A 14,436-nucleotide genomic window follows, 5' to 3' on the forward strand; every position below is an offset into this window, starting at 1 on the left:
GCGCAGGTACGCAGCTACGGGTGCTTTTCCTGCTCCTCCGTGCCCTTCTCTCCTGCACTGCAGCGCTGTAAGAGATTACGGCCGGAGTAATTAATCACAGAGGATTATTACGGCTGTTGTGTGGTTTTATTGAGAGGCCTGAGGCTGCAGATGAGGATTCTGCATGGGTTTGGGATCGTTTGGTTTAAGGGTTTGTTTTAAGGAGGGAGACAATGCGAGTCTTGTGCGTCCTTGGAGTATTCTTGTCTTCTATCGATGTGAAATCCCTCTCACGCATGCTGCGGCGATGTGTGTGATACTGTATCGTTCCTGCGCTGTATGATTTCTGCATGTGTATGTGGACCATTGTGCAGATTTGTTGTACCCTAGTAAAAATAATTATTTAAAAAATCAATTAAATATTCATGTATTGGATATTTCATAAAGATGGTATGATCCACTTAAACTCAAATCATTACTTGAAATAATAAAAAAAGCCAAATATATGCAAAATCAAATGAGTACTTTCTGTTATGAAGTGCCTGTTCTTGACCTTAAGCCCTAAATTCAACTAAAAATGTATTTATTTATTTATTTATTTAGTATTTTAGTTTTTTAAGATCTGTTTTATTTCTAGGAAAGGACAGCAGATGATGTAGATACTCAGTGTTAAATAATAAATAATAATAAATAAAAAAAGAAATAATAATGAAAATAATTAAAGAGATTTAGATAATAGTTGGTAATAATCAAAGATGTTGATACTCAGTGTTTCTTTAAAAAAAAAAATAGTAATAAAAATAATTAAGTAATATTGATATGAATTGAAGTAAAAAAAAAAAAAAGTAGTAAAAAACGCTGTCCCACACTCTCATGTCACTACCGAAACACAGAATATTTTAGTTTATTGGCAGAGCCTGATTTTAGCTGTATTTATTAATTTTTTGACCAGAAAGTGAGATGGCATCATGCTTTTGTGATTAGATCCCATAATTTGAAGTACAGTAAATGTGCTCCAGAAAGTGGAAAATCCAGTGTATAACTAATATAACTATTGCGTTTGTCCTTCTGAAATTCAATAATTATAGGAATAATTGATATGTCTTTACTATAATTACTTTTTCATTTTAGATTGTCATTTTACAGCCTTTCCTGTGAAAATATTTGAAATGTGTTAACGAGCCATGGCTGCTAATCAGCCCACTGGATGAAGGAGGCGGATGGATTTGTTTCTGTGTGATCATTTCAATGAAACATAGTCCTGCATGCCTACATGACTCTAGGGGCCCCGAGCTGCAATTACACATATAATCACAATTGAATTTCAGCCGAGGCTCCGTTATCCATCCTGCCAACCAAACTGGAATTAAGTGCAGATGAAGTGAAAGTCTTAAGCTTTCTGCTGCGGATAGCGGCGCGTTATCTAACGCTAGGAAGAAGCATCATCAGCTTCGGCTCCTAATGCACTGAGTAATGTACAGACGGATGACAAACGAAAATCCAGGGATCTGTTAAAAGCCGTTCACACTGAGAGGGATAATAATATTTTAGAAAAATCTGTAAAAACACAATTATGTATGTTTTGTTAGTGACAAATATATAGCAGTATGAAAACTGCGTGTTCTTTTACTAGATACTGTATGTCATTATTTTTCTCATGGAAAAAAGACCTCTAACTTTGAACCAGTTCTGTAGCGTGGTCCATATACAAAGTGTTTTCCCTCAGCCGTTCATCCTGAGATAAAAGAGTTTAGAGTTAAGGTTATTCTGCTTCGTGTTAATTGTAATATTTGATGAGGCTAAAAGGTGAGTGGTGTTTCTAGATCAATGTTTAATCATTTCACACTTTTCTTTTTGCTTTCTTTCCATCAGAGCACTATGATGTTGTGATACAAGTGTTTTTGTATCGTTTACTCCACGATCCTTTCAGTTTCACAAAGCGTTTTTCATGCACTGAATTTCTCAATTGCACTCCTTCCTTTGAATGCAAACTTCGCCGAACAAACCTGCGCAAATCAACAGCATTGCACCCCGCCGCAGCTCATCCGTCCTGCTTTAGCGCGGCTTCAGTTCAACACTCCCGGACGGATTTCACTTGAATTCAATGTCCTATTTCACATGTCCGCTTAATGTCATTTCGGGAGCCGGTAACCTCCTTCAGTCGACGGTGTTATATCAATGAATTGCTGCTGTGTAAAGAGGGACAGAAAGCGGGTGAAGCAGAGCGGCTTCTGCGTGTGGCTCTACGGTTGCGGATAAAGCTGCAGCGCTTTATTCAATCTAAACCGCGGGCCCCTCTGAGCCCCCGTGTTCAACGCACCAGCACCCCATCAATCACTGATAATGGGCCCCGGCCATTTCTCTCCCATGTTTGCCTTATTGCATCGGATTCTAACGAGCCATGGCTGCTAATCAGCCCACTGCATGAAGGAGGCGGATGGATTTGTTTCTGTGTGATCATTTCAATGAAACATAGTCCTGCATGCCTACATGACTCTAGGGGCCCCGAGCTGCAATTACACATATAATCACAATTGAATTTCAGCCGAGGCTCCATTATCCATCCTGCCAACCAAACTGGAATTAAGTGCAGATGAAGTGAAAGTCTTAAGCTTTCTGTTGCGGATAGCGGCACGTTATCTAACGCTAGGAAGAAGCATCATCAGCTTCGGCTCCTAATGCACTGAGTAATGTACAGACGGATGACAAACGAAAATCCAGGGATCTGTTAAAAGCCGTTCACACTGAGAGTGATAATTGGGATGATTACAATATTATCATCCACACAGCGAATGATAACGCTCTGTTTATTGTAAGCAAACACTGAAATTATGTCGTCTGCCCCTTTAAATGCATAAGCTCTTGGGGTGGATTCTGATTGGCTGTCAATGATTTTACTGTTCATTGGTTCAAAAATAAGTTCTGAAAGTGATTCCAACAATGTCATTAAATAAATATCAAATATCAATCGATCGATCAATGCGGCTCATCAAAAAGTTTTTTTGCGCTGTTCTGTACTTTTCAGCATCTCAAAGTGTGTCGGTTCACAGGAAATGCTGCTTTTCACAAACTTCATCTCTGTATGCACTTTGGGAATTTCTATGTGCATTTTGGGAACATGTAGTTTTGGTGCGCTTGGTTCACCTTGCTTCACATTTACGCATTCGCACATTGTCCAACATATCTGTCAACAGAAGTTTACAGAATTGCGTCAGTATTCTGCCAAAATAAAAGCTTGAGGGTTTTAACATTTGAAAATGAAGATGTAAATATTGCCGACTTGTAGAGTAAAATAAAATTATTTTTTATAATTGTGAAATACTCATTTTTTCAACTGCAGTTTGCAACAGTAATATTTGTATGCCTTCATTTTTATAATTACAGTTAAAGACTCTGCAAGTTGGGTTCAGCAGCAGCAATATGATATGTCATGTTGCTGTTAAAAACATCATTTATAACAAAATAAATGCATTGTAATTTTTTGGCCATGTTGTGTGCAGCCTTGGATATAAATAATTGTAAGAATGAAGCAAAATATTTACTGAAAAAAAAAAAAAAAAAAAATTATCTGCATGTCTCGTGACCATTAACCAACATCAGAGAGTCGTGAAGATCTGAAATGCTGTTAATTTATAGAAATATTAACACAGAGTGGATATTTAGTGGGGGCACTAAATATTAAAGTGTATAACGTGTGGGCATCCCTGCCTGAGAGGGAAGGGTCACTGCAAATCAATACAAAATTGTTCTGGGTGTTCACTTTGTCTGCAATAAAACGTTTCTGTTCTAATAGCAATGGTCTGTATGAGATGATTATGCACCCATCCGCAGAGCACGAGGGGTTACTGAATGGTTAGATGAGTAGGAAAATGATGTGTATAGCCTTCTAGTCACCAGAATTCAACCCGATTAAACACCTGAGGAAGATTTTGGTGAAGCTGTTTTGATGGCGCGTGGTGGCCCAACACTTCACTGCATGTTGGCATTTCCTTGAAATTTTTACCCAGTTGTATCTTTAATAAGTCACACTGACTGCAATACCATCATAGGAGTATTAGAGGAAAATTCACACAGAGCAAAGTGCTCAATCTGATTGTGTTTGTGCTCAAGTGAGTGCTATTTCCATTCACTGTCTGTTTGTACTGGTGTGCAGAGTCATACCACACTATTGAAAAAGTCATTTACTGCTTTGGTTTATGAGCGGAGATACAAACTGAGCTTGAAGAAGAGTAAAATATGCCTGCTGAAAAGACTGAAAAGAGCATTTTAATGTGTGCTGAGTTCATTTGAAGTGATTTGTTCAAATGGTTGTTGTTCTTATAATTTCTCATGATCATGAAATTGGTAGACAGAAAGAGAAGGTTGTTAGATTTTAGCCTGCTGACCACATCATGCCTTTTTCTAATGTCCACTCAAACAAACCGCACTCAAACGATCACATTATCCACTTGAATCTGGATTAAACATGACAAACTGTACAATTTGCTGGTCTTAATGACTGTGATTACCCTCCCCTCTCCTTTCACTTGAAACTCATAGAAGGTAATGTTATGAGGGACTCAATTTTGCATGACTCCTCTCATCAGCGAGTGAAACAGCAATAAAGGCAAATTGCTCCTGGGAGACACGAACGCTTTAGAATAAATTACGTGCGGGAACAGAGGTGTAATTAATTTACAGGCTGTATTGATAGTCCCCCTTCACTGCTCACTATATGTCTTCATCTCGGCTAACGTCTTCATTATTTGGAGGGCAGGAGAGAAGCGAGTCAACAGACTAAATGAATTGCCATAAGACTTGTACACAAACTGTTTCCACCGCGTAAGGATTTCTCTCAGGCTTTTAATTAGCACGCTGAAAAATTATTTGATAAGTATGTGCTTAAGATGTGCAAACAGGGAGAAGTGTACATATGCAGAGAGACATTAAAGCATAAAAGACTTCTTAATCGTATATTAAATGGGCTGTTTATAACTTATTACTAATATTGCATTGTGCTTTTTTTCTTATTACAGCTAAAACCGATGAAGTACTGAAAGCAAAGGAGAGTATGAAAGAAGAAAAGACAAAGGAGGAAGGTGAGCCTAACTTTAAGATTTTTACAGAAGAAAAGTATGTAAGCCTGTTTCCACCAGGGAATAAAAATAAATAATTACAAATTCTCACAATTCAGGGTTTTTCCTTGTAATTCTGAAAAAAAATCTTAAAGTTTATATATTGCAATTCTGACTCTATATCCCGCAATTCTGAGAAAACAAGTCAGAATTGTGAGATATAAACTCGTTTTATTGCTGGATGGAAAAAAGTTTGAACTGTTAGCGAAAAAAGTCACAAATAGCCATTTTTACATGTTTATCCTGTGGAGGAAACAAGCTTCCATAATAAAATGATACAGAATGATATAAGGCAATTATTTATGGTGTTAGTTTTTTATTTTTGTTATTTAAATTTTTTTCTCATTGTGTATAAGTATGGTCATATTTACCATTGTTTGGGCAAAATCCAGTCAATCACTAATTTCACATGAGGGCGATAGATTTCCCTGCACAGATTTAGCAAAAGGTCCAATGTCTATTGTTAATAATGCAAATAAAATTTTGCCAGACAGCAATAAATGTGAACACATCTGCAAATCAGTGATTCTGAAGATCATGTGACACTGAAGACTGGAGTGATGATGCTGAAAATACAGCTGCGCATCACAGCAATCAATTACATTTGAACACATATTCACATAGAAATCAGTGATATTAATTATAATAATATTTCACAATATTAATGTTTTTGCTGTATTTTAATCAAATTGATGCAGCTTTGGTGAACAGAAGAGACATAATAGAATAATTTAAAAAATCACAATGTTTCCAGACTTTTGACAAGTGCAGCATATGGAACATACAACCCAAGTTAATTATTGGAATGTTCTTGATATTTTTTTAAAAAAATTACAATTTGCAGCTGACAATTTGTTTTAAAAGCAGTTCTGTGGTGTAAATGGGCCTTATGTTTGTGACTGTCATATTCCCATGACATTCCCCATTTAACATTTGACATGCGCTGCTCATGAAGCAATTAAGTCAAATTAATGAGGACATTTCTGCATGATATTGGCATTCACTCTGAAAATGTGTTGATCTCAAGTGATAATTATACACAAAGGTGTGTTGTTAAGGTTGCTTACATGGTCTCTCACCTTCAATTCATTAGAATTTGAAAATCAGCATATCATTTCATAATTTCAGCTCATCTCCAGCATTATTCCCTCATTCTCTCATGGATCTAGACACTGGCAAACCACTTACGCTTCGCTCCAGACTGCATCGTGTGGCTCACCCTTTGGAGTCAACTGAATTCTCCTCCTGCAACACTTTTATTTCTCTCTTAAATTCTCCCTGTTTTATGAAGTAATGCATTCTTCCTGCCTTATTGCTGGAAGGTTCTTAATACCACCTCACCAATGTACAAAAATAGTCACAATTACAGACTTTTCAAAGTGTCTTTTGCTGCTGACACTCAATCTCAGTCCTCTTGATCTGGAAGTGACATGGTGAAAGCAGGTTTTGGTCCGGCCTTAATCTCCACTCGCTCACCAGCGTTCTTCATGATGAACCGGCTCTGCTCACACATCCCTCACAAAACTTCAGCTTCACAACTATCCAGCTGAAGTGTAGAAATTAACAAAAATAAGATGATGAAAACAGAGCACATACTGCTGGACAGCTGAGATTTGTGACTTTATTATTTGAGCAGCACCCTATAAATCAATGCTCACTCTCATCATTTTACAGAGGATTTCTCACAGCATGCTTCCTAATGGATCCCATCTACCTTTTAAAATCAAACCACAAAAAAGATTTAGGTTTTTAGTAGGGCTGTGAAGGCAATTAATTAAAAACAAAATCTTAATTACATGATATGCTAATTAATGAATTAATAGCAAATTAATCACACATCAGTTTGGGCTGAGAAATTACCCCCTAAAAGATAAAGTCATAGTTTTAAATGAGAAAAGCACTGAATAGGCAAATAGTACAAAAAAGTAGCTTTAGAAAGAAATATTTGGATTCAACAAAATATTTATTGCACACAAACTTTTAAGGCTACAATGTGGTCATAAAATTGGTTTCAGAAGCTGAATTTGAAGTGGCATTTACACAGACAGTTTACAGACACCATGAATGTATTTACACTCTAATTACAATTGCATAAATAATTCTGTGAGATTAATGGCTTTTAAATTGGCATTAATTGGTTTAAAAAATATATATTGAAATATGAAATGGTTCTGAAACTAAACTGCCAGTAGGTGGCGGTAAGTCTTAATGAGTTGTTGAATAATTCATTCAACCAATTTATTCAAACAGCTGATTCATTCAGAAATAAAGAAAGTGACTCTTTATGAATTAGACACTGAATCATTGACTCGCTTGATTCGTTAAAAATGTTGATTCATTCAGTAACGAAACACCGCTGTTTGTTGTTTGGAGCCGCACAACAGTTCTGCTTTGGCTTTGATTGGAACTATTTTCTTTTGCCAAATTGAGCAAAAACAGACTGCTTTATTGAACTGTTGTATAAAATCAATATCACATTAGCAATCATGCAGATTTTGGGGAAAAACAACACTGTTGCTTGTGTGATATTGTTAAACTATATCATATGTGACCCTGGACCATAAAACCATGCCTTAAGTGTCAATTTTTCGAAATTGACATTTATACACCATCTGAAAGCTGAATAAATGAGCTTTCCGTTGATGTATGGTTTGTTATAATCAGACAATATTTGGCTGAGATACAACTATTTGAAAATCTGGAATCTGAGGGAGCAAAAAAAATCTAAATATTGAGAAAATCTCCTTTAAAGTTGTTCAAATGAAGTTCTTAGCAATGCATATTACTGATCAAAAATGTTTTATGTTTTTATATATTTACGGTAAGAAATTTACAAAATATCTTCATGGAACATGATTTTTGGCATAAAAAAAATTGATAATTTTGACCCATACAATGTATTTTTGGCTATTGCTACAAATATACCCCAGCGACTTAAGACTGCTTTTGTGCTCCAGGGTCACATATGGTAGAAATATAAGACAAAAACTCATACAGAGGCATGTTTTTCCTCATATCTTGAATTTTAGGCCATATAACAGCATTCTCAAAGGCTTCATCACAAGTCTGATGGATCGTGTTCAATAGCAATGCAATATAACGTGGCATACAGGTCAGGGGGTGTGTTAAATTATGCTAACAACTTTAACAATTATTATTTTTTCATAGTTAATCACACTGAATTAACGGGTTAAATTGACAGCCCTAATTTTTAGATGACAACTGTCTTTTGTTCAGTTTAATTGTCTTATACAGTATTTTTTTTTTTTCATATTCAAATCAGTGTTGAATATCTTTCAGTCCGTCACTGCCTTGCACTTCAGTCTATAACTGTTTTCTCTGGCGCAGACCTGCATTCTGTCCGTATTCATGCAGATCATATATTTTAATGAGCCGTTTAACAGCGTTTAACCCGTATCATTAGAGCAGCTTGCTCTTTCACCATGGAAAAGCGGAAGACTTTTTCTTAATTATGCTGTGTCGTGCGGGTCACCTTTACAGGTGTGTACCTCTCTGTGTGTGACCGTATTAGAGAATGATACCACCATTAAACATTTAGATGGAATTTAACGCCCCTACACACACACACACACACACACACACACAGAGAGAGAGACTGCTCCCTGTATCCATTAATTTCTAATCTCAATATAACAAGCTGTGTTGTCATTCACAAGAGGTGTCTGCCAGAGTGCTGAACAAGCCCGTGTGTGCATGAGAGGAAATCAGACAGTCAATAGGACAGAGGACGATCAATGACCAACAGAGAGCTGCCTTTAATCAGATATATTTGCTGAATTGTATTGAATCTCCTCTGTAAACTTAATTAGAGGCTTGATTTATTATGGAATGTCTGGTAAGCGGTGCATAAATATGATAAGTATTACTTCATTAGTATTGTTTTAGGTGGAAGTTGCGTGGAATTGTTTGTTAATTTAGACTTTCCCATTTGCCAAGATTTAAATGATGTGAATTTTGGGATATTGCATAAAAAGTTGTGAGTATAGTAAAAGGACATATACATATTTAAGAAAAAAAGTATTACCTTTAAATATTTCTGAAAACCTCCCTCAGAGAAGAAAATATCAGAGCAATATTATTTCATAGCATTTCAAATGTTATTTCTATCCAGATTTGTTTTGAGCAGAGCTGTCTCATGCTTGGTGTGTTAGATATAGACGGGTAAATCTAGAGTAAGGTAATCTCTTTAGAAATCAGAATGATTTGACCTGTGAGCTCAACAGTAGTATCTCCTGAAAGACTGTTGTTAAATATTTAGCGCTTTCCCGTCATGAATACAAATGCTGTGTAAATGAGGGTCTACAGGCAGTTGACCCTGGGACTGGAGCCTGCTGAGAGGGGCTCACGTCGGCCTAAATGATTTAATTGTCATGACTTCAGCTCGTATTTAAAGGATCAGCTTTGAAATACGCCACCTGGTAAACGACGCTCTTCCCTGTCTCTTAGAGCTTTTCTACATGGTGCTTGAGAAGGACTTGGATTGTCCACAGGGGAAACTGGCTCTTTGTTGGTTTGACACCACGTGGTATTTCTGTTATAATGCAGTTTGCTTGTATCATCATGAGCTGTTTACTTCATTTTGTGTTGCTTCAGGTGTTAATTCAGCGGCCTTCAAAAGATTGGAAGTGTCCTAGGTTTCAAAGTAGAGTTCTGGACAGTGTCAGCATCAGTCCTTATCTCTTGATCAATTCAACAAACTAACTTGAAATTGTAGATGTTCGGTTCAGCACACCTATAAAGTTTTACACATTGATTGCTTATTAAGGTTAGCTCATAACAGACCGACCTTTCAAGACTTAAATTGTCAAAACCTTCGTTCTGCTGTTTCGTTGCTGATTTCAATAGAATCAGTTGAGTCCATGATTCAATGACTCATTTGCCAGACAGTCAGCTGGATCAGCTGTGTGAACAACTCTGTTGAATGAATGACTCAGTGACTCACTTATTAAGACATCGACTGCGTCCAAAATCACATACTGTGAGCAGGTACTGTATTTGGCATGAAACTTGTTTTGCAACCTAAAAGTACTTTCTATATACCATGCAAATGGGTAGCATGGGTGAAATTCATGCATACACTACAGTCGCCATTTTGACATTGTCATGTAATCTACCAGCATCAGTTGCATTGTGTCTCTGCCATTCATAAACCCTCTGAGTGTCCAAATGGAAATAACGCCACTGAAGAAACATTTACAACAAAATACAGTCTACAACACTGCATAGAGCTGTTTAAATGTTGGCTTTTTATGTATTGTCACATTCTCTGTATTCAGTAGTTCAGTCAACGTTTGTCTGACGAAATGGAATTGTTTGCAATGTGCTGAAGAACCCAATCTCTTGAATGGCACTGAATGATGGCGCGGGTGGTGATGGCGCAGTGGATAAGTCACATGCCTTTGGTGTGAGAGACCCGGGTTCGAATCCACTGTGAGACACCAATGTGTCCCTGAGCAAGACACTTAACCCCTAGTTGCTCCAGAGGCGTGCGACCTCTGACATATATAGCAATTGTAAGTCGCTTTGGATAAAAGCGTCAGCTAAATGAATAAATGTAAATGTAAATGAATACAGTATGAAGTATAGTGCCAGCTTACAGTACGAGTGCATTCACTCATCTAAAAAAAACTCATGTTCCTTCTGATTTCTATTTTCCTTTAAGGAACACTTACTAGTTATTAGTTTGCAAACCAGCTATTAGTTATTGCATGTTTATTGTGTACAAAATCTAAATGCAAAAATGCTATTCAGAATCAGCCTGAAAAACAAGAGTTTGTTACTAGAAACCTCTAAAGGTCAAAGGTTAAAAAATGCATTTATTAAGGTGTATTTCTAACATCATCTCACAGGTGGAATTCATCAGCAAGCCCAGTGTAACTGTAATATTTGAAGTCAAATGTGTCTGCATATCTTTCTCTCATTCAAAGCAGCCATTCTCTATACTCCAGTGATTAGTTATGCCTGGCTTATAAGCAGTGAATTAGTATTGTAGACCCAGGGGAAATAAAATTGGCAGAAAATCAGAGTGAGAAGATTTAATTATCACGTGGAGACCTTTTCCGTCGACCGGCCCACTGAACCCAAAAAAACTAATCCGCCCGGACATCAGCCTCCTCCTTATAATTTGTTTCTCATGCAATCATATGCCAAGCAATTACTGTTTTATTGATTTTTTTTTTTTATCACTGCAAATTTAAAGTTGTTTTTTCTCTCTTTCAAAAAGCCTTGGTGGCTGATTCCTTCCCTCTTCTCCCATGTGAGTTTAACGTAAAGAAAATATGGCACTTTGTTTTTTTCCTTTCCATATTCTATTAAAAAAATATGCACAGTTCATTAATTGATGCTTCTCTAAGCCCCATATCACTGCTGCCCAATCATATATTAGAAACCTCATTCTCAAATGAACATGTACAGCATCATTGAGAAGAACCTGCGTTGAGCCATACACTTGTTGATTGTGCACCTAGATAAACAGTAGTACAATAGTAGACATGGTTCACAAATTGAGCACTTGAGTGAAAGTACAGATGTAGCTACTTTTTTTTTTTTATAAACTTATGTAATAAAGGTAAAAAGTAATGATTGACAAATGAATGTTTATTATTAATTCTAACCAGCACTGGTCAGACTAGTCATTATTCAGCGTTGTAGAATATCAGAGACTGAATCAGACAAATTTAAGATGCATCAGAACATTGAAACCCGAGGAGCTGGTATTCAGAGAGGCCCCAAGGAAACAGGACAATGTCATAAATTAGATTCTGGCACCACTAGTCTGAAGCAAGCAAACTAACCAACTTTTTCACAGAACAGCTTACAACCTTTGTTGCAAATAATCAAGACTGATGGTCAAAGAGATGGCCATCACGTGTTCCACGATTGAATTCACGAGCTTCCTTAGACTGACTTCTCCCCCACATAGAAGAAGACCGAACCAAAACTCCTTTGTCTAAAGAACATGCCTTCGTTCTCCATAGAACTATACAAAGACTTTCTTTTTCATATGCACATAAAATTATCCTAAAAGGACATTTCTATGCAGAACCCCATATTATGTTTGTAACCCACATATTAGACTATCATGTTTTAATCAAATATTATGTATGTCTTTTTAATCATTATTGAATAGCTGAAGGATTCATATGCGTGTTTGGTATGTATGAGTGTGAAAAATCATGCTTTAAATGTTTCTTCCAATCAATTCTTTGTCAAATGTATCATATTCTGGTTATAGAAATCACATCCAAAATTATACTTTGCAAGAGTGTGTAAAATTCGGACCATGTGACTGATAACATGCTGATTTATGCTGGAAGGAACACCCCTAGCTAAGATAATAGCCTGTCTAATTGGTCAAGACACCAGAGGGGATGTGTCCAGAAGCCGAGTTTAAAAACTCAGGACACCATCAAACTCTCTCTTAGTCACCCTTCGCTCTTCTTCTTAAAAATGCTATCTTGGCTCTCTTGGTCCTCTCCCTTCTCCACTTCTTCTCTTTTGCCACCGCGTGTTGACGCTGCTCTTTGAGCGTTCTCTGGCCCACGTGCCAGCTGCTACCACAATGAGAAGAAAACCAACCTAGTCTCGTTACATCCTTTTATTCTTTTACTTTAATTTATTTTCTTTTCCGTTTCGTGTACTCAGTTGAGTTTTGCCGCCACGCCTCGTCTCCGAGTTCAACTGGCGTCTGTGACCGCCTCAAAACTTCTACCAGCCACAACTCCATCGGCTTCCCAAGACGTCACTTCAACGACTACTGAACTCTCAACCAATCAGACACTTCGGGGAACCCCCTTTCCTGCAACGAAGATGACAAAAGGGATTCCCTTAGCAAAGCAAGCAAGTACCTCCAGATTCTAACTGAATCAGGTGCAGTTAATATAAATTTTAGCCTCATTGAGAAACTCAAAGCGAGGGTTAAATAAGTGATTGATGGTTGTTCAGGTCTATGCAATAGCACATATTGCTGTAAACTTGGGATTTCACATTTCCATTCTCTTAAACTCATCCTTTCCTCACTTTCTCTCTTTCTGCAACGTGTGAATGCTTGTGTTCATGTGTTAGATTAGTTTATTTCTTAGGTTTATATAAATAAAATCTCATTTATATTGAAAAGAGAAGTATCTTGTGTTTTGTGCCCACAAGTTAATGTCTTAATCTGCCGATCTTGTTACTGTGCTATTAAATAGTGTTTTCACTATATTTGGATTTTAATATCCAGTGCAGAGTTTGTTATACGGCTCGCTCAGTGAATCGCCGTAACACTGATTCTGTTCAAATTCCTTATAAAATCATAAATGATTCCCTTTGAGCTAAATTAAACGATTGCTTTAAATTACGTATTAATATTACATTTTTTTATTACGTTACAGCAGTAATGAGAAAGATTAGTGCAGACATTTAATATGTATTGACCTTCAAATAACCAAACTTTTAAAGATTAGTTGTCAGTTACTGATGATTCAAGAGTGCAAAGAAGTGAAATAATATGCCTTATAGTATTTAAAAATAAGGAAAACTTTCTGTAAATATGTGGCAACAAATAGTATATTTACAGATGTCGCATGGGGCAAAAAAAAAAAAAGTGTAAATATTTTAAGGGGAAATAATATATTTTTTTTTATTATTATTTTAAAAGCATTATTTTACCTACCCCATGAGTCGCACAAATGCAGACCCGTCCACATTCAAGCATTTCATTGTGCTCTTTACTTCACAAATAACTGCCAGTCATGATCTAAATATTATTGTCATTTACAATAAACAATACCAGAATTTGGCATTAGTAACATTTAGTAACAAACACGATATGTTTTTTTATGAAATGTAGTAGAGTAAAAATGTCAATATTATGCTTTGGAATGAAGCGATAAAAGATCTCCCAGAATAAAGTATACATACTGTGCTGGAAAAATGTACTTTTACTTGTTATTGTCCACAACCGCATCTAGCCCATGTACAAATAATAACATTCAGTTTGTAGCTTTTTTTTTTTTTTTGACTGTTCATGCTTTTTTATTTCTATGAAGCTTGTCTGAGAAAAGCATTCATCAGCTTATTAGAATACGCAGTTAGACAGTTTGAAATGTGCTGTAGCTCTGTTAACCGCTGTTTGTGTGTATTGTGTTGAACATGTTCTCTTGGGAGGCTGGTGTTTTAGGGTATTGAGCATGAGGGTGGCCCAACCAAACACACACACACACACACACACACACACACAGTGTGGCCTCTCAGAGTGACTTTATGAAGCGGTGCTCATGAAGAGACTGTTAGATTGTCATATGCTGATATGTGAGAAGGTGTGTAGGCGTGTGTAATGTGA

At 36.7% G+C, this 14,436-nt stretch overlaps 1 protein-coding gene across 2 annotated transcripts in view; it reads left to right on the plus strand.

Moving 5' to 3' along the window:
• Positions 1 to 14,436, plus strand: part of LOC306853768 (uncharacterized protein) — a 170,001-nt gene that overhangs the window by 136,206 nt on the left and 19,359 nt on the right. For both annotated transcript variants that reach the window (XM_079391416.1, XM_079391415.1), the window contains exon 7: positions 4,995 to 5,057. In XM_079391416.1, the coding sequence (XP_079247542.1) occupies positions 4,995 to 5,057 (63 nt within the window). The remainder of the gene's footprint in view (positions 1 to 4,994; positions 5,058 to 14,436) is intronic.

This window comes from Barbus barbus, assembly GCF_936440315.1.
Source record: "Barbus barbus genome assembly, chromosome: 34".
NCBI lineage: Eukaryota > Metazoa > Chordata > Actinopteri > Cypriniformes > Cyprinidae > Barbus > Barbus barbus.